The 21,499-nt window shown below is 39.1% G+C and overlaps 1 protein-coding gene across 3 annotated transcripts in view; it reads right to left on the bottom strand.

Moving 5' to 3' along the window:
- nedd4l (NEDD4 like E3 ubiquitin protein ligase) overlaps positions 1 to 4,298 on the bottom strand; it is a 64,471-nt gene extending 60,173 nt beyond the window's left edge. For all 3 annotated transcript variants that reach the window (XM_023828720.2, XM_023828721.2, XM_023828722.2), the window contains exon 1: positions 3,962 to 4,298. In XM_023828720.2, the coding sequence (XP_023684488.1) occupies positions 3,962 to 4,006 (45 nt within the window). In that variant the 5' untranslated portion in view covers positions 4,007 to 4,298. The remainder of the gene's footprint in view (positions 1 to 3,961) is intronic.
- Positions 4,299 to 21,499: the final 17,201 nt, after the last annotated feature.

Below are 21,499 nucleotides of genomic sequence, written 5' to 3'. Positions count from 1 at the left end.
AAACACTTAACAGAATACCACGAGTTCACTCAGCTAACTCAGGCAAAAGCTGAACCAAAGCAACACACACTGGAGGATAATCATGAAAAGTCTTTTTTAAAAGCAAGTTAAAATGCTACACCAATTTTAAGCGGAACTTAGATTTCTGTTGGTCTGTATGTTGTTTTACTGTAATGCTACATTAAGCAGGATTGTCATTGTTTGTTATGACCGGGAGCATTTATGTTATTACACCACTTTGAAGTAGAATTTTGAGTGTTCTAGTTTTACTAGTACAATTCAGCACTAATTGGAAATGGGAGAGCCATTTATAAAGATTTTTTAGCTTGTTTGTTATTTTGTTATAAGTAAATGAATGAATGACCCATTAAGGAACAGCTTGGATGCAGGCAATTTTTTCTTAATGCATTGCAGAAGCTATTCAATTGTCAAACATGTACATGGAATTGATTTTAATCACTTTCAGTATACTTGAAGTGTGCACTGTGCAACTGTATTATCTTGGAAAATACAAGTATCAGATCAGGACAGATCGGGACATCCCAACTTTCCCGACTTTTTTAAAACCAGGTTGGCAGGTGCCTAGGAGTTCTCTCTTTTACTTTAGTCAATTTTTTCTCAATCTATTTTCTGCACCTGCCATATGTGCAGTATTTTACATACCTCAGTAATTCAGTTTATTGTTATAATGCTACAAGTACAGTGTTTCTTGTAAGGATATAATTGCTGGTTAAGTGGTTATAATATGCAGACAATTTCAGGCACATCTCAACCTCTCTGTTTATGACACCTGTGTCTGCTGACTTAAAACAAAAGATCAGGCTTAGGCTTATACACAATAAAGTCAAAACAGTCAATCAAATAATGCTGTGATCCGTTCCTGATTGGAACTGTTGATGCAGTCACTGACAAAGCCAATTTTCAGAATAACATTACAATTAAAATTAAGAATAAAGGGGGCACATCTTACACAGTGGTCACACAGTATATTTTACTTGCTAGGTCCACTATACAGTATAAGCCCTACAACTTAACTATTAAGAGTTAAAAAATGAACCACTTGATGTCATTGTAACCTTTGATTAAGTATGCAGCACTGTTTATCAACCACTCATTTAAACATATAAAATTAAAAACAGATTCAAGATGTACATGTTGGTGTATTCACACTGTCAGATTTTTGTCAGCTTCTTTTTGTATGCAAATCAGCAAGATTAAATTATCAGTCTGTTAAAAAAAAAGGTCATATTATGTGTACTGACACAGTATGTACTCTACATTTACAAACAAGCTCATTTTGTACAGATTCTCACTAAGTAATTAATAACTGAGAATTTAGACATGTGACTAATGCTGACTGAATTGAATGCTGAACAAAAAAACTGGATATATGGGCATCCAGAGGGAAATTACTGAAATGCAACTTGGATGCTTTGATGATGACATAATCAGGAAAATTTCCAGGCTGTCATTACCTAATACTTCAGTCCATTTTGTATCTGAGTAGTTAAAATAAGACTGTCATACTGTACCACAACTATTCCAATATCAGTACTTATAGACTTATGTCTGTCTATCTGAATGTACTTCAAAACTGGATTCTTTCATAAAAAAAAGAGGACTGATTGCAAAATATTTAATAGATCTTGTGAACAGCTCACATACACACACTTTATCAGAACATGTGAAAAAGACATTAACATCTATACTATAGCAGAGGTGAAAGTCCATATAGATTAATTGCTCTTACAACACACTTCAATATACTCCTGATATTATAATTATGTTCAGTTTTTATACAAACACTTGCCTGAGATCATATGACTAGTATGCATTTTGTGTTATTCCAGGTTTACTGTGTTTATTTCTACTTTAATGTTAATCACATTGCTTATAATTGTATCATTTGCAAATTTATTGCCTAATCTGTAATCAAATAAATTTCTCATCACTAATATTTTTAAAGTACTACAAAAGGTGAAACTTGCGGGCAGTGGTGTCTTCAGTGACTGAAAGATTGCTGGTTCGAATCCCGACCAGCAAGGCACCACTGAGGTACCCTGAGCAAGGTACCGCCCCCAAGCACTGCTCCCCGGGCGCTGAATTAGCTACCCCCTGCTATGTCACGATGTCACATATGTGTTAAATGCAGAGGACACATTTCGTGTCTGTGGTGTGTTACCTGCCTGTGATCACTGACCTCTAAATTCTACACTCTAAACTCATACTGCACATAAATCAGAAGTGATTTTTGAGAACAAACACAAGGTACTAATGAAATTAATGAAAAACATTATGATCACCTTAGTAATTCCATGAATTCAGCCCAGATTTACTTTTACTAATACTTTGTATTATACCACCCCCTCCAACATTCTTTTGTCATAATCAGGCAGTTACCTTACTAAATGATAATATCCAGAATGTTTAAAAGATTTTTAATTTCAACTTATGTTGACTCAGTCTGGCTGTGTTAAATGTTTTTTTGCCCTTAAATTCAACCCCCCCCCCAAAATGTAAAGTCTGTCCACAAAAATCTGTTATGTAAAAAAAAAAAAAAAATGATGAACCACAACACTGATAAGCAGCAAAAGAGTCCCCTAAAACAAAAAAACCTGTGAGACCTGTATTACACAATGTGTTTCATGACATCACCAAAATTACAATTAGATAAGCTTTATAATGGATGGATGGAGACTATGAGTTCAATGACAGAAGTTCTTATAGGATGTGAAACAGAAAAAAAATATTAAACACATTTAGGGTTTAGTTTATATTGTGTTTATTTGTGTTCTAAAGACCACACCTTACAACGAAATTTCTTCCCTGTATTTTTATGTTACAATTGTATTTATCATGTACAATAATCAGCATAGCTGCTAACTTCTCAATACAATGTTCACACCAGTCAGGCACTAAGCCAGTCCTGGTAATGTGTCCCTTCTATTTGTAAGTGTTTGTAGTTATTTATTAATCAGTTTTAACTTCTATCTTTCTCGATAAACTACAATAACGTGTTCTTTGGGAAAGAATACGTCACTGCTAGAAATCCTACATGTAACGACAGGATTTCTGCCTTATTTGCCCTCCGATATGTAATCGATCTCCACCCCATTACAGAAATCTGCCGACACTGCCTTTTTACACCAAAAAAGAATCCCATAACAACTTAGTCGTACACTACACCCTAATATACACTATATTAATAAATCGCGCCGTATAAAGAAAGGGTGTTTAAAATATTAACGATACACCATACGGAAACGACAAATATACTGTGAACTAGGCGTCAAGTATTACTGTGATATGTCGACATGGTCCTCCGACGCATCTACACGAAGAGCAGACCAACATATAAACGATGAAGAGAGCAAAGGAAACAAGGGGTCGGTTCGGCAATCTCTGGATAACAGGGTTAAATATGTAACACCATTCACATATCCAGCCAATTGTGTCATTTAGATATTAATCACTGTTTGCTTACACACAAACCTGTTCTATTAGCTAGGCCCAGGGGACAATTACACTTGGCATGTTAAACCGCGAGACAAGATTATCTAATAAGTTCAGCATGAAACCGTTTTACTACAAAGAGGCAGTTTTTGTTCAGCTAAGCTTTAACTTGTCATTTACATTAGCCACCCAACTATAAACATAAGCTTATTTATGTACGTTTGTACACAGACGTAAAGAGGGATAGGTCGTTATATTACAGCCGCGGCACCGGGAAAACCAGCATTACAGCAAGTTAGCTGGTTTTTCAAAGGAACCAGGCAAAGACTGAATAGTGGACGCTGGTGCTGGTAGCTACCTTAGCTTAGCTAGCCGTGGCCTCCCAGTCTGACAGCTTTCCAAAAGCATGCCAGGTGACTACCTATCTAACTTTTAATTTAGATACCTTTCACTGGCAAGGAAGGCGTATAACACAAGCTGGAGGAGAGCACGACTGGAAATCACTTACTTCATCTTCAGAAAGTCCGTAGATAGGCTCGACATTCGTAGCCATATAGCTCGGGAAAGAAAATGTGCACAGGAAAACACCAGAACAATAGCTAATGTACGCCGTCCTCCTCTTGAATGAACGTGTACGCTTCACACCCAATAATATCCCCCTTCTCAAACGGGCAGATACCGTTAATTACTTTAATCCTTTCCGGTGGAGCGCCGCAACAGAATATTCAGAACCTAAAACGTTATATACAGCTAACATGTATTTCCCTTTCCCACTCAGCCTTCCAAACGACGGCTTATCTTGGAGTACTACATTTCATTTCTTTGCCACAAGCAAATACTCCCAGATTTGATTGAAGGTTAATTAAACCAACCAGAAGGTTTCCCGAAATTCCAAGACAACGCGCCAGCCAATGAAATTGTACGAAGGCGTATAGTGCTGTGAGCGCATCTTTCCTGACAGTGGAGTACAGTGTACCACGGCGTAGGGGGGATGGCCGTTTTATGGTGTTGCAGCGTCCTCTTGAGAAACAGTTAAAGTAATGCTGTAATGAAATGACAATGTACAGTATAATTTACAATCCCAGATGGAACAAAATAAGTTGTGATCATACTCTAAATACAAAGAATAATGTGATTGGCGCACCAATTGTGGTGTAGTTTACAGGATGCCGATGCTGCAGTGATTGTAATCAATAAAACATCAAAATGTACGACAATATAATGCAGTCAAAGTGCATGTTATGTGATTTTTGGCGAAAGACTGGAGTTTCTATGGTGAAAATACATCTAACGCATGGACCTCCTATTTATTAATTATGTTCTTATCCATAATTAGCCTGAAAACATGTTAGAGAGGATTTGTACTACGCCTTATTTATTGCATTTAGGTATGCAGGAAATTACGGCATGTTTTCCGATCTTGCATAATCTGGTTTCCTGTCCTCTTTATTCTACACCCTCTTGATTACGCGAAGAAGAGCCATTTGCGTGTATTCTAATTACCTTTCGGTTGCAGTCATTAAGCTGTTGCTATTAGACATCATGTTATTTCTATCCCTGAGGATCTTAGCGCGCTGGACGGGCGTGAATGTTTCGGTAATCCACAGAGCTATGCCAGGAGCTTGATCTCCTAGTAGCACCTCCCTTGGAGAGCAAGTCTATGGGGAGAAGCCAAGCAGACTATGATCCAACAAAGCCCCCCATGAAAGGTACTAAAACACAGTAGAATTATTGCCCTGGAATAGGGTTACAGGGACCCACCCCTGGGGGTGAAGGGTGGTGCTTACCAGTCAGCATCTGGTGGCCGGGCCAGATGTGTAATCTAGCCAGGCTCAGTTCAAAATCACCAAGTGGAGCCATCCTGTGGACTGAAAGGTGGGGGTCAGGTACGGTGTAATTTTTACGGAAGGCGTGCAGGAAATGCCCTGGCAGGACTCTGGGTTTGGGTACATGGAACATTTGTGTTAGAATACTTCTTACAAGGAACGTTACAAGGAAGTAGCATGAAGCTAAGCAAGAAACAGAGATGTACAGCTACATATGTCGTAAACTGAAGCCAAATTAAGCATGGGGGTACATGTTTCCCCCATCCTCGCTGGTTCCTGTGCGGTTTCTACTCATTGAAAAATCTGAGAAGTAACATTTTTTGTAGTTGGAATAGCTATAAAAACTAGAAACCTGATTTAAACCTTTTTTTACTGATTTGCCATTCTTTTTGGGAACTATGTAACATTTTGGTTAATGGACAGCCATGCATATATTAATATGAGAGAAGCAATCAGTCATTATTGTCTGTTAGTCTGCAAAGGGAGCTAATATGTTTTTACTTCTTTGTTAGGAATCCCTTGTTCACTCCTGTGTTAACCCAGATTTTAACAGAAACAATTGCCACTTACTTCTTCTGGGTTTTCTCTACTGGTTTCAGGTCACAGCCTCAACCGTAAAGATCAAAAGACCTTCTGCAACACGAAACCACAAATGTATTTGAAACTGATACCGAAATTACCATTTTTAAACCACTCTACCTAGTGCATTCACATTGTGGGCAATTCTACTTTCTTTTTTCAACATCAGAGCTCCTTTAAACCAAATACATTTTTCACAATTTTCACTATTATGATGATCCCCTGAAATAAGAATATTTTTTAAAAATCGGATTCCAAACTTCGCAAATCACATAATTTTGGTTTATCTCAGGCACGATCATAAATAATTCCAAAAACACACAAAACATTAAAACCCTGTTTTCTTATCAAACTTCTGACAGAGATGTTATTCAGATACATTGTTCCTACCTAGGGCAGCACCGTGAGTGTTGAGTTTGAATTCCCTTCCTATGTGTACGTCAGTTTCCTCCTGGTATCAAAAAACATGCTATGAGTTGTATTAGTCCCTCTTAATTGTCCATAGCGTGTGTCCTGTGATGGACTGACATTGTATCTATGATGTACTTCCCAGGGTAGACTGCAGGCTGTCACTGGATACAATTTTTATGAACTAATGGATTACAAAGATATGGATGGATGATTTATGTTGAACCTGCAGCTTTCTTTGGTGCTAATTTAAGCTGTATACACCACTACAAGCTGTTGGGCAGACAGAAGTCAAGAATGTCCAGACAATGCACCTTGTAATGCACTTTGCTTGGTAGAATTTACCAGCAATACATGAAAGAAGATTCGTTTCAGATAATGGAAGTTCTATGAATGTAGAACTTGTTAATTAGGTAGGAAACTTCCCTGAATCATCTTCTGGACCATAAGACCACAATAATCTCCAACGATTAGTTTTAAATTGTTATATTTGGCAAACGTCAACAAATTGAAGGCTGTAGTTGTTTGTGTTATGCGTACATTTAGCCAGCAGGTGGCAGCACTACCTGTAACCATGGGACAGTGCCATATGTGGTGTATGAATATGTGTGTGTGTATACACACACACTGTATATACCATCAGCAGATCTTTCAGAAATATCAGGACACAATTTATGTGTATGCTGTAGTAGATTCACTCAGTGTTCTAGTAAATTCATTCAACACTGTGTTCTTGTGTTCTTTCTGTAGACATCTCCTGGTTTCTGACATGAATTGTTGCTTTACCTTTGGTTTCTTGTCATGATCTTGTCCTTTCATTTCCAGACCCTCCACTGCCATGGTCATTGGCTATTTGCCATGATGCTTAAGGCCTGACTATGTTAAGGTAGCCCTTCTGCTGTCCTTTGTTTTACCTGCCTTCTGTTGGATATTGTTTACAGCCTGCTCCAGCAAGTCCCAGGCATCTGCACCTGCTTCTTCTGGGATACACTTACCAGCCACCTGCAGCAATCCTAAGGCTCATTAGTCTGCCTTCATTTCTCACAGTGGGTCTTTTGCTTCTTCCATGTTGCATGCATCACATATTTGTAGCTGTATTCAAATGCCTGAATAACAAAAAAAAAAACATTGGCATATTAGAATTTGGTAAAAGTATCAACAAGACAGGTGACATTTTTAGTAATATTATGGTCTGATGCAGGGAGGAACCAAGGCAGGCCAAGTGCATTACAGCAGCAGCCCCAAAAGACAGTTACAAAGCTCCATGACACAGTTACAAGCAGTTATTGCAATGAGTGAAAGCAGCATAGAAAAACAGCAGGAATACAAGACAATTTTTGCAATGTTTTGCTCATTATTATGGAATGAGGCCTGTCTCGTTTAAAGGACTATTAACTTATTTTGTGTTATCATACTACTTTTAGCAACGCTTCATTTGGATAGTCTGCCTACAGAGGGTTAGTAGAGTATTTGTAACATTTCAACAACTTAGTTGAGATTCAACAGTTTAGGTGTTTCACTGTTTCTGTAGATTTTTAGATTTGATTACTCACTCAACACAGCCAAAAAGAATCAGGCATATACAGAAAAACGGTGTCAGTAATTGAGAATTCATTCCTGTTGAATGAATTCTTCATTGCTTTGGCTACACCATTAAATTTGTCTTATTGTAGAACAAGATTCCTAAGCCAGTGTTTCCTAACATGTTTTTGCTCCCTCCCACACTATCCACATTTTCGCTGCCTCCAAACTCCCAGCATGGACTGTCTGTAGGTCCCTGAGGATCAGATTGGGAAACACTGCCGTAAGCTATCAAGCCAGGGAGGTGTGACTCAGATGGTTAAGATGTGCCCAAGAACGGAAGGTTACTGGTTCAACTCCTCTGGTCAGCAGAGTGGTTTCACCATTGGGCCCTTAGCCCCAGTTGCTCCAGGGACTGGCTAACACTGCACATCACTTCGGGTGTCTGCCAAAAAAATAATTAGAAAAGTCCCAGCTGGATTCTTAGAATATTGGCCCAGCATGCATCACAATGCTATTAACTGCCAACTACTGAGACAAATGAAGTGAGTAATACAACATTTTACATTTTTGAATATCAATATTTAAAATAAGAGTAATTTGTGCAACCCCGTGAAAATGTTTGTTTTCAAGGAAACATTAGCTTGCAACAAGACATACTGTGTACGTCACAGTCTAAATAAGAAATTAGCAAACACTTTTGTCATAATTCTCCATTTATCTCATCAATATTGAAAAAAAAATCAGCAGATACATATATAATGTTTACTTATGTAACTTAGGGTGGTGCAGCGGTCAGCACTGGTGGTCAGCACTGTTCTTAGGGTGGTGCGGCGGTCAGCACTGTTCTTAGGGTGGTGCGGCGGTCAGCACTATTCTTAGGGTGGTGTGGCGGTCAGCACTGTTCTTAGGATGGTGCGGCGGTCAGCACTGTTCTTAGGATGGTGCGACGGTCAGCACTGTTCTTAGGGTGGTGCGGCGGTCAGCACTGTTCTTAGGATGGTGCGACGGTCAGCACTGTTCTTAGGGTGGGACAGTCAGTACTGTTCTTAGGATGGTGCGATGGTCAGCACTGTTCTTAGGGTGGTGCGGCGGTCAGCACTGTTCTTAGGGTGGTGCGATGGTCAGCACTGTTCTTAGGGTGGTGCGGCGGTCAGCACTGTTCTTAGGGTGGTGCGATGGTCAGCACTGTTCTTAGGGTGGTGCGGCGGTCAGCACTGTTCTTAGGGTGGGACAGTCAGCACTGTTCTTAGGATGGTGCGATGGTCAGCACTGTTCTTAGGATGGTGCGATGGTCAGCACTGTTCTTAGGGTGGTGCGATGGTCAGCAATGTTCTTAGGGTGGTGCGGCGGTCAGCACTGTTCTTAAGGTGGTGCGACGGTCAGCACTGTTCTTAGGGTGGTGCGACGGTCAGCACTGTTCTTAGGGTGGTGCGATGGTCAGCACTGTTCTTAGGGTGGGGCGGTCAGCACTGTTCTTAGGGTGGTGCGGCGGTCAGCACTGTTCTTAGGGTGGTGCGACAGTCAGCACTGTTCTTAGGGTGGTGCGACAGTCAGCACTGTTCTTAGGGTGGTGCGGCGGTCAGCACTGTTCTTAGGGTGGGGAAGTCAGCACTGTTCTTAGGATGGTGTGGCGGTCAGCACTGTTCTTAGGGTGGAGCGATGGTCAGCACTGTTCTTAGGATGGTGCGGCGGTCAGCACTGTTCTTAGGGTGGGGCGATGGTCAGCACTGTTCTTAGGGTGGTGCGGCGGTCAGCACTGTTCTTACGGTGGTGTGGCGGTCAGCACTGGCAGTCAGCACTGTCGTCTTACATTACTGGGACCAGTGCTCCTGGCTCCATATGTGCATGCTCTCCGTGTCATTGTGGGGTTTCCTCTGGGCATCCCCCCGGATTCCCCCTAGGTGTGAATGGTGCATTAGTGTGCCCTCCAATGGTTGGCACCCCATCCTGAGTTACTCCTTGCCTTGCAGGTGGTACAGTGGTTAGCAGTGTTGCCTCATACTTCTCCGGCATAATTTAGTTGTCCATTGAAATATTTTTTTTCTTTTATTCTTGTCATGTTAATGAGCCTTGATATCACGGTGACCACTAGATGTCCTAAGGTCACCATATTAAGGTCTACTCTAGACATTAGGACAGTGCAGTCCCAAGTGAAATACGTTTGTTTATCAAATCGCACTTACATGCAGGGGCACCTTAATGCACAGCCTTACCCGGGAGCTGTGCCAAAGAGGGGCCTCAAGTAATCTTGTTTAATAAAATTTAAAACCTAGAGCTGCATTTTACAGGATCGTCTGATATTGAAAAATAAAATACCCTTTTGAACCGATATGGGTCTGCTTCAATATGTGCTAGAAACAAACTTTGAAAACATAACCTGATATATTCCGAGATGCCTTCAATGTGCCACAGCTTGGCGGGAAAGTTCCATATTTACAAAACATCAGCATTCTTCTCAGTGATGGGAATGTCTGAACAAAGATATTACACTTTATACTGTCATTTTAAATAAATCTTGAGCCCAGATGGTCATGTTATATAACATTATTTCCTGTAAGTAGAATAGGGGGTGGAGCTTATACTGACCTCCTGTGAAATCTGACAGTTGTTATTCTGTGATGTCATAGGGTACTGCAATCCCAGCACAAATCGACCTTCCTTGCCTTGGGAAAATTTAATCAGAAAAAGACATTCATCCAGTATAATCGAATGGTCCTGTACGGAGTGTTGATGTGCACCGCGTGTCTGCTGTTTTGTGTATAGCCAATTAACGTGCCCAAATGACACATGAAACAGCCAATTTCCGTTTCATGATTACATTGTTGAAATGAAGATAAGACAAATGCTGATTAAAGAATATGAAAATAATTATAAACCTTGTCGCCGTACTCTTCTCTCCACAGAAAATGAAACATCTTGAGGAAATGGTAATATCTGATCCTGAAAGCCACTGATCACTTAATCTTCCAGGGATTAGTAGATTACATTAATCTTTCTTTTTTTTCTGAAGAGACTAAAAATACATGTGAATGAAGATTTAATGTGCATCACAGTATTTAGTTCTCTCCTGTGCAAAATAACCATATAGTTTGAGGTGCATTCTTGTCTTGTCTGGTGCATATATATATATATATATGTTTCAAAATGAGCAAAGCAGTAAATACAAAAATATTTTTGATGAGATATATCAACAGTCAGCACGAAAACACTGTAGCTAGTGTAGTTGCCTCACACCTATGGAAACCAGGGTTCAAGTCTCTATTTGTTAAAGATACAGTCTTGACATAACACTAATTATAGCTGCGTCTGAATTTAGGAGCTACATTCATTGAGCGACGTGGGCTACGAAAACATAGGTTTTGTAAACTGTGTTCTTCGAAGATCAAATGGAAAGCGTTGTCAAATGGGACGGTCTAGCCATCTCCAGCTGTTCCCGAACTCACCCTTGAGTCACGAAGCTACGCTCCTATCGCCTATCCGGGACATACCCACCCACACTACCTCTGCAAAATAAATCTTGGGATGTGTTGGGCTGCAAAGGATCCATCAGGTGGATCCTTCGTGGAGCAGAAAAAGAAGGATGCATTTCTAGATCGCATTTGAAGGAGCCTTTGAAATGGGACAGCCTTGTCGCACCGCTGTGATGCGTTTAAAGGAGTCTTTGAAATGAGACAGCCTTGTCGCACCTCTGTGATGCGTTTGAAGGAGCCTTTGAAATAGGACAGCCTTGTCGCACCTCTGTGATGCGATTGGACTTCAAATGCAGCCTTAGAAGGGTGGAGCTCCTGAATTCGGACACAGCCAATGTCTACTTCACTATTGGTTTACAGTTTTACACTCATTTTTAACGCTTTTTAACATTCCTTACTTCAGTTCAACTTAAAATGACTCTATTTCATTTTTAGCCAAGCCATTGAGGCTTCGCACATGTGACGCAAAAGCCCAGTGGTGGGCCCCCAGTAACAGGCAGAATACAATGTCCTGAGACACCTTGGAGAAAATGGACCTGTTATCAGTAGAGCACAGCACGAGCTTCCTAGAACTCTCCTGCACCCAACTAACCTTCAATCAGCTATCACCTTATATTCAGTATTCCATTCATTTGGTGCATTTTTCAGAGAGCATTTCCTTTGGGCCTGTTATTATACATAGTCTTTTATAAAGACAACAGTTAGTGGGAGACATTTCTGGTATCATTATACATATCTTCAGCTAAATTACACAGTGGCAAGGGCTGCTTGAGGTTACATAATATACAGCAGATAACAATTATGAGATCCATTGACACAACTAGAGGGATAACTGTCATATTTATTACATCCATCTGCTGAGAGCATGGAGCAGGATGTACTGCAGATCATCAGCAAGCGGTTAGGCCTAGATTCAGCCCAACCTGTTCCGGTCTGCTGTCAGGCCTAGGTGATACAAACTTGAAGGTACCGGTTGGCTCCATTCATCTTATATAAAACTACATAGAATTACATCTGGAATAATCTAGAGTCCAACTGTACCCTCTATGCAAAAAAATGACAAAAAACACAAATTAATAGAAACTGAAATTAAGATGTTAGACATGGATGTATACGCCACGACCCTGAGTAGGACAAATGGATGGATGGATGGATGGATGGATGGATACTGAGGCACACCTTTAAACTGAATGTCCACAGGTTATAATCTAATTATTCAATACATATTTGCATATTATAATGGTACAGGAGTTGACTTAGCATAGAACACACACTCATAAGCTGATGACTAGTTCCAGGGTGGTCTTTGTTTTTGTATTACTGAGTAAAAATTTTAAATAAATTGTTCCTAAAACATCCTACTGTCTAAGTTATTAAATCTCAATTAAAGCAGTCCTATTTTCAAATTATTTTCCCATATGACTCTGTCACATGATTACTGCATAATGTTTGTATGATTTTATTTTCTAGCTAATGTATCCTTCCAATGTAGTAGACATTTAACTGGAATACTTCCGCTAATCGAAGGTGCTTATTGAAAGTGATAAAAAAGAGTCTGCTGTTTTTGGTTTTGACGCAATTACTCAAAATTACAATGACCAATGTCCTTCACTGCAAGTTGACCTTGAATCATTTTGCTATAGACTGCATAGTTATGACAAAATATATGATCCATTCTGTAGTTACAAAAGCGTATCAAACTGCCCCCCATCCCAAACCAATCTAATTATGTTCCACATTTTTAGGGCCCCTGTAACTCAGGGGCCCTTGAAATCATCTTCTATCCCCCCCCCTTTATGAGCCCAATGGTTATAAATCAGACAAAAAAATATTCATTACTATCAACAAATTGATTGAAGTCCCAAAGATAAATTTCACCATAAAATAACTCTCCATTTTGATAAATAACAAAGCTTCTAAGCCTTTATGACTAAAAGTGTTTCACCAGTTTCACTGGGTTCATCCTAATTAGTTTAATTGCATTTTATGAGTTAAGTATATGTACAAACTAACTTCTGTGCATAAAGTGGCAATAAACCAGTTAATACAGTTCATTGCATAATTAGTGTTTTAAGATAATTGAAAAGAGACAATAAGCCCATTTTGCATACAGCTTGTCAATCTTTTAACAAAGTTCAATGGAACATGTGTCAGTGTCCTTTTGTTTGTTTGTGCTTTTGCTTCATTTTCTGGTACTGATTTAATATGCAGCAACCTTTGTAATGAGATCAGATAGAACAATTAAAGGTTTCATAATTTGTTATTCAGATGAAAATGGCAGCAATTATATACCCCAGAGCATGCTTTTCACTGGAAATGGTGAGCTGGGTTCATGGGCAATTCATACATAGTAATAGTGACATGTTTTATAACATTCAACTACAGTTTATTAGAAGACTTAATAATTATAGCCAACTTTGTTTTTGCTCATAAAGAACAGCCTGTTCTAATGTCTTCCAAACACTGTACATAACAGAATAATACACGTCTAATAATTTTTTTTTTCTGCCATTTCAAACAGGAACTGTCTGATTGAGGAAAAAAGCTTGAGTGCAATAACAGTTTTGTTTTATTTTTTTCATAAATTATGGAACCCACAAAAATTCAGTCAGTGAGTGCAGAAATATACCATCTTCCAGTACTTACTAAATATACATAATTTACACTGGATATAGGAAAAGGGAAATAATGAAATATGAAGCCCACTTAAATACAAATTTATACATGTGTAATTTGCAAATAAAATTGAGCATGAAGTCAATGTGTATCCTGCAGCTTCTTATCCTGGTCGGGGGCACTAAGGCAGGGATACACCCTGGACAGGACGCCAGGCCTTTGCACACACACAATGTGCTATTTAGGGATGCCAGTGAGCCTAATCACTGTCTTTGGACTGTTAATTGCCATCTTTAAATTACCCAGAGTCTATGATTATGTGTTTGTGTGCCCTACAATGAATTGGCATCTCGTTCAGAGAGTATCCTGCAGCCTTGTGCTCTATGCTGCCTGAGCTAGGCTCCAGCACCCAGTGCCCCAAAGAGGATAAGTGGTGTATGATGGATGGATGGATGGAGGGATGATTTATATCATCAAAATGTATGTAAAAAGTCATGACAAGTTACCATTTAATTTGCTAAATTGTCAAAGCTTTAGCAAAGGTGATTTAGAGCGTTATTTTTTGTAATGACTGAAACTGTACACCTGAATAACTAAATGAGTTACTATGCATGGGCCGTCTGTTTCTCAGGAAGTCATACTTCTCATTTTGTACAGGATTTTATATTAGAAATTGCCAAAAAAAAAAAAAATGTCCATCAATACCTCTTATCTAGTTATCAATATAATGACTAAATTAACATAACTTGTGCGACATATCTATTTGCAGAAAGCACATAATAAATCAATAACAGTCAATGACAGTTTTGGGCAATTTCCTAAGAAAGTGACGGCCACAAATAAAAGTACAAGAAAATAAACTATCTGCTGCCTCTTATTTCTGTAAAACCAAATCAAGCAGCTATTCAATATCCCGGCCACAAGGTCTGTTTATAATGAGATACCGTTTCTCTCCAGTTTCCCCTTCGCTCCCAGCCTGCCATTGGCCTTTACCTTCGCATTAGTTCAGTTAGTCCAGTCAAAGCAAAATTGGTCTTGATTTATAGCATTAGGCACAGAGCGGAAAGGCACGTGCCAGGCTATAGGAAAAAAGCAATTTCACCTTCAGTCAGATCACACTGTCTAACTGAAGTAACAAAACATCTAGAACCATAACGCCTCTATTAATATGTAATTTTGTCCCTGAATATTTAAAAACCAGCCAAAAACAAACAACAAGAGGTCAATGATTAAGGGAGAGTGCAAAACCATCACCACATGCGCACTGATGAGAATCTGTTATTTTAATTTAATTTTGTGGCATTTTTGGATATTGAGAAATGCCTGATTACCTAACATTCATCTGCATGGAGTATGTGAGCAGACATCTATCATCAACATTTGCAGATTTTAGCAAGCTTTCTACAATTATGCATGAAACAGCTGTAATAAGTAGAATGAATGAATGAATGAATGAATGAATGAATGAATGCCTTTATTGTCATTGCACAAAGTACAACAAAATTAGAAGACTATCCTTGCTGATGCAAGAAGGAAAAAAGAAAAGACAGGAAGGACACAAAATACAGAGAAAATAAAATGAATAAAATATAAAATAAACACAATATATGCCAATTATATTAAATCAGTAATATAAACATAACATATGCTTATTTAATTTGACCTCTTAACCTCTAGGTTTTCTTTTCATACTTTATGAAAAAAGTGATCGTATTTTACTAAACTCCTCACAAAAACCCACAATCAGTAACTGAGTAGTAGATATTTTAACTTGGTTTAGAGGTAAAATGCACGTAAAATCTGTTAAAAATTGTCAGTGCATAATACTGGAATAAATGCAGAATGTTTTCCTCCAAAAACTGGAAGCTTTGATACCACCAAACCAGTGGACCCCCAGAGCTAAAATATTTGTTCAACATACAGAATATACATAGAATTTGACCAATTCAAGGTAAATTTATTAGGTTCTATAAATGATGGGCTATCAACAAAAATGTTTTTTAACCGACTCTGATTATACAGATACTGGCCGTCAATATAATCCAAGAAATTTATATGCTTTCCAAACTAATTATTCAAACTCTGCCAGGAACATAATTTTCAGATGAATTATTCCTAAGTATTAATAATCATAATTCATAACTATATGATAATCAAGGAATATATATGCATATTACATCACAAGACAGTCATGCACATATCGTAGTCACACTGTCTCATAGAGAAGTGTTGAAGATTTATAATGGCGTGTTATTTATGCCTTATCAGTGCTTTGAGGTGAAATATATTACCAGGGGAAACATGGAACCTTTGTTCCTCTTCCTTTAAGCTCATCAATAAACTCTATTCTGAATTTCTGAATTTCCCACCATATACTTCTTGCTTTTGTGGGGACATCGGGCGAGGTGGGACATCTTCCCCTTATCCAGTAATAAAATAAGCCTTACCCTGAGTACGTGTCACACTGTGGCAGGTATCACCAACCCATTCATTCACGTTCTGTAACTCCTTATCCAATACAGGGTCATAGTCTAGAGTGTTCACTGGTGGACTCCATTTCATTGATTCCCCCCCACACACACACACCCCGAATGATGGACCTTGGCTTTGTGTTGTTGATGGAATTTGGCCCTTGGTAAAAATTATTTGGGACCCCTGGTGTAGAGGATCATAGCCTTTCCCAAGAAGTACTATGCTGGAAAGACTCTGAATACCAGCCTATTACACACATTATTTGCTCAGACCAGGACCAAACCAGAGTACTTGGTGACATCCTACACAAAAACAGGGGGGGACACACAAGTTCCAGGTGCACAAAGCCAGGACCCCCAACCCTGGGGGTGTAAGATCAAACCACCATGGTTTCAACCATGCATTACAAAATTTCTCTTCTCTGCATTAAGCCCTGGCCGCAATGCTGCCGAAACTTTTACACCAGGCTTAATTTCCGGGATGGAACATTGAGTGCAACGTAGCAATGAAACAGTGACACTCCAGAACGAATGTAACAAACATTCTGCCCTATTAATGTGAGCAAAATGCATTACATGACCCATGGGAATCATGCTTCAGGACAATTTAGACTTTTTATCTTCCTGTTTAGCAAGCATTGAATGTCATTTCGGCATATTAGGTTTTCAGCTTATGGCATACTTAACAAGGGGTATCTTTACTGAGATTAATGTGCAAGAGGATGAGGTACAGTACATACTGTAATAATGTGTTTTGTGTAATTGTGTGCTATTGAATCTCATTCAAACTCAAAATGTCTTGGTGTGATGACATGGCTTTGCATTGAATACCGAGCCAATTTTAAAAATCATTCTAACACTATAAAAATTACAATTAAATTATTTTCAAATGCAGTTCTGTTACATGGCAGTGCAGAGGTTGCCGCGGTTGCCTCAGACCTCTGAAGACCTGAGGTTTGCATCTCCACTCTGGCTCTGCGTTTTTTTCATATTCTCCCCATGTCTTTGTAGGGTCTTCTCTGGTTAGCAGTTGCTAAACTGTGAATGGTGTGTGTGCCCTGCGATGGGTTGGTGCCCCATCCTGAGTTATACCCTGCATTGGCTCTGGACCCCTGTGTATCTGCAGAGGACCCAGGGCCGGTCAATCCTACAATGACATTTAATTTGCCGCCTGGGGCATCAACTTGCCAGCCAGTTTCACTTTGCCTCAGTCAGAGGGCGCTAGTGATGATGTTCACCTGGGACACAACATCAGCTAGGACCAGTACTCACAGGTCCACTGGGCATGGAAAATGGGTGGATAATTCTATTACTTTATTTCCAAAGATGGTTAAAATTATAAATGTATAACAACATTTCCTTACTATTGAAATTACAGTTTTTAATTCTTATTGCTCTGAAAGTCTTGCTTTTTAATTTAATAAGATCTGTCAAAAACTATATCTTTAAATTACAGTGAGAATTAAAATATAAACACATTATTTTTAGCACTTTACATTGTCCACTTTCCAGTAATGACAATTCCATGCACAACAATATGTATTAAAAGTATCAAAAGGAAAATATTTTTTTATTTATTAAATTGTTTAAGATGAGTTAAAATATAGTTGAAGAAATTATATGCTCTTGAAAAAGTAAACAATGTAAATCTTACGCACACTGAGCTGTTTCCTGTGGCAACTGTCTCCACTTGAGAATGGTTGTTATAGAAACCTTGCAGAATCTGTTGCTGTGAGTGAAGATAAATTGTAGGCCATTCTGGCTTAGATGTTCCACAGCATCCTGCCAGAATACACATTTATATATTCCCTGCTTATTCGTTGCCCAGACCAGAGTTTAAGGATTTAAAAGAGAAATATGCTGACAAATAAACAGACAGCTGTTCGTATGCAAATATATAAGTACCGGGCTACAAAAACTAGTACTGTTATCTTGGAGAAAAGCATCTGAGTCATACGTAAAGACTTTAAGCCTATGGTATCTTGGTTGCATAATACTGAGATCAAATTTAACTGCATTGACATGACCTGACTCACATGTGGAAATGCAATCCACAATCAGATTTAAAATGTAGCTCAGCCACTCTTTAGTGGACAATAAAGAATGTGAAGCAAGAATGTGAAGCAATGCAGACAGTCCAAACATGGATGCTTTCCATTGACTTGAGATGAAGACTGGGCTCCTCTTTGGAGACTGTTTGGGTACCACTTTACTCCTGAATGATGCACATTAGCTGCACTGTGAGGAGCATCAGTTATGGGACTATGGCCATGAGGCGCGTTTCCCTGTGGGCAATCCGACTTCCAGGATCCTCACTGCTGGGGATCCAAACGGCTTGAGCAGGCCAAGGGGGCACCCACCGTACACCTGGCTGCGGCAGATAGATGGCCATTTACGGAGGGTGGGACTGGACCGCATGCCGGTCTGGTTGGGCGCCAACCGGAATCCCAAAGTGTTTTGTCGTGTGGTGGGCGTGGCAACGTGCTGTACCAGCGTATCCTCCCCAACCTAACCTGAGCTGACCTGAGAGACGTAAATTAAAAACGGATTTTTTATTTTAGAATTTCACAAATATCAAAAAATATTTGCCTAAAAGGTCTTTTCTGAAGATTTAGGAACAAGATTTTATCACAAGGAAATTAACATCAGTTAAATTATTGACTTTATAGACATCAGTTTTCAGTTAGATTCCGCCGCCTGAGGTCATTGCCCTGTTACACACATCCATGCTTATGGATGTTACTCAGTTAATACTTTATGTAGGCACAGAAAAATACTGCTGTAAAACAACATTTATAAAGTAGACACCACATATGACACACGTATTATATGAGCTTTATAGACCCCATCAAGTACAACATTTTAAAACCCAACATCCGCTGGCCTTTTCCCATTTTTGATTATTCTACAGCCGTGATTATTCACTCTGAATTGTGTCTTTTTTACTTTTTAATTTCACTTATAATCAAGAAGTTACAATTTCTTTGTAGCCCTATAAAATATCTTTACATCACAATGCACAGAATTTGACATCTGTCAGAAAAATTTTGTTTTTACTTGTGAACTTAAGAAAATAATTGTAATATATTTGGACTTGGACTGTGTGTTCTTATATACAGAGCGGGTAAGAAGGGAAAATGAACTTGGCAGCAAAAGGAAATGGGAGATGTGGTAAACCATTAATGTTTCAAATTAAGACCTATTTGATATGCTTGGGGGGGAGGGGGGGTAAACATAAAAAAGCATTTGTGAGCAGCAGAAGCAGCAAGATCGCTCATGCTGTCAGAATACCTAAAATGAATCACCTTTACCAATCTTTTCATAGAAATTCAAAATCTCAAAATTGTTAATTAATATTTACATTATCTGCAGATCCCTCCAACCCATCAGAGTGAATCTGCAATTAATTATAACCTTTTACTTTGTGAAAGTAAGTGGAATAAATATTGATTCCTTTCAATAGGACTCTGTGACCCCATGTGCTTTTTTCTGTTTTGCAATGTGGTCTGTCTGAATCAGTTTCTAGGAGACCAGAACATTTTAATTGTTGCACCAGGAAGAAACAGATGAAGCATAAAAAATAATATAGGAAGTGACCTGTTATACTTTCAGTGGGAGAATAATTTCAAAAGCTTTTACAATGTTTGTCTTAGACCATGGATAAATTACCTGCAGTTTTCAGGACAATAACACACTATTATATAAATAATTCACTACCATAAATTTAGGGTTGCTAAACATATTTTACTGCCAAAAATATTTCGGGCATTCATGACATTTGAATTTCTGGTGTACTTGGAGATCAAAATGGCAATAATGTCACTTATTTAACTACCACAAGTTGTGACAAGCTGTGTATTCAAGTAATCTTGAAATATCTATCCATCCATCTTCTAACTTTCAGGTCTGGGTGGTGGTAGTGGGACACTGGGACTAGAACCTCTTCCAGGCAGTATAGAGGAGAAGGGAACAGCCTGGATGGGATGCGTAAGCAGCATACTCACACACATTCATACAGTATGAGTTATAAGTTAGAGATTCCAGTTAGCTTAACTGCATGTCTTTGGCCTGTGTGAGAAAGTCCAGATGAAGTCTTTTGAAACACCACACTATCCCTTTTCAAATGTTTTCAAACGTTGAATTTCCGTTCGTTGGCAGTTCATTGTGGCAACGCAATCATATAAACAATAATCAGGTCCGAACTCAGATACAGCTCTGGAAGAAATTACCATAGCAAAATTTTCAGTTTCACCCATTTCTCAATTTATGGGCATGCGCCTGTGGAAAATGCACATTTTTTTTTGCAAACTCCAGCCTGGTTCTTCCGTGCTTCTCATTAATGAAGGGCTTCTTCCTTGGTTTATGGGTCTTCGGTCCTGCTTCTAGGAGCCTGATACAAACTGTCCTAGCAGTGCATTTCACACCTGCACTTAATGTTTCCCATTCCTTTTGAAGGTCACTTGAGGTCATCCTCTGATTTTTTTCAGCCCTGTTGGATAAGTTGACATTCATCTCTGGCATTAGAAAGTTGCTTTAGCCCTCTACCTGGCTGGGTTTTGGTCATTGCCAGTGTCTCCTGCTTCACCTTGTTCACTGATGTCTTAGAAACTTTGAGCCTGGAAGCAGCCTGCCTCACATTTATAAATGCAGATTTTAAAAAAATATATAGAGTGGTCTCCTAATTTTTTCCAGAGCTGTATTTCTGAATTGTGTAAGAAAAAAAGGAGGATCCAGAGGAAATTTGTGTTATATACAAACATGCAAATGCCAGATAGAGTAGACATGCTCATTCAGTTGTTCATTCCATACTTGAATGAAATGAGAAAGTTCAACAACAAGTGATCGTCATGCTAAATTGGAGCTTTACTGTTAAGCAGTGTGCTGGCACTGAAAGAATGAAACATTGGGGCACCCATCCATCTTCTGAAACCACATATCTTATTAAGGGTCATACAGGGTCCAGAGTCTACCCTAAAGGCTACAGGCACAAAGCAGGGAACAACCCAGGATGGGGCACCAACTGATCACAAGACACACTCAGACCTAGAGGCAATTTGGTGCTTCCAGTTAGCTTCAGCTGGATTTTAGACTGTGGCGGGGGGAGAAACTGGAATACCCAGAGGGATCCCCACAATGACACAAGGAGAACATG

Source organism: Paramormyrops kingsleyae, chromosome 7, assembly GCF_048594095.1.
Source record: "Paramormyrops kingsleyae isolate MSU_618 chromosome 7, PKINGS_0.4, whole genome shotgun sequence".
In the NCBI taxonomy this organism is placed as follows: Eukaryota; Metazoa; Chordata; class Actinopteri; order Osteoglossiformes; family Mormyridae; genus Paramormyrops; species Paramormyrops kingsleyae.
This window is presented reverse-complemented; position numbering and strand designations above follow the sequence as displayed.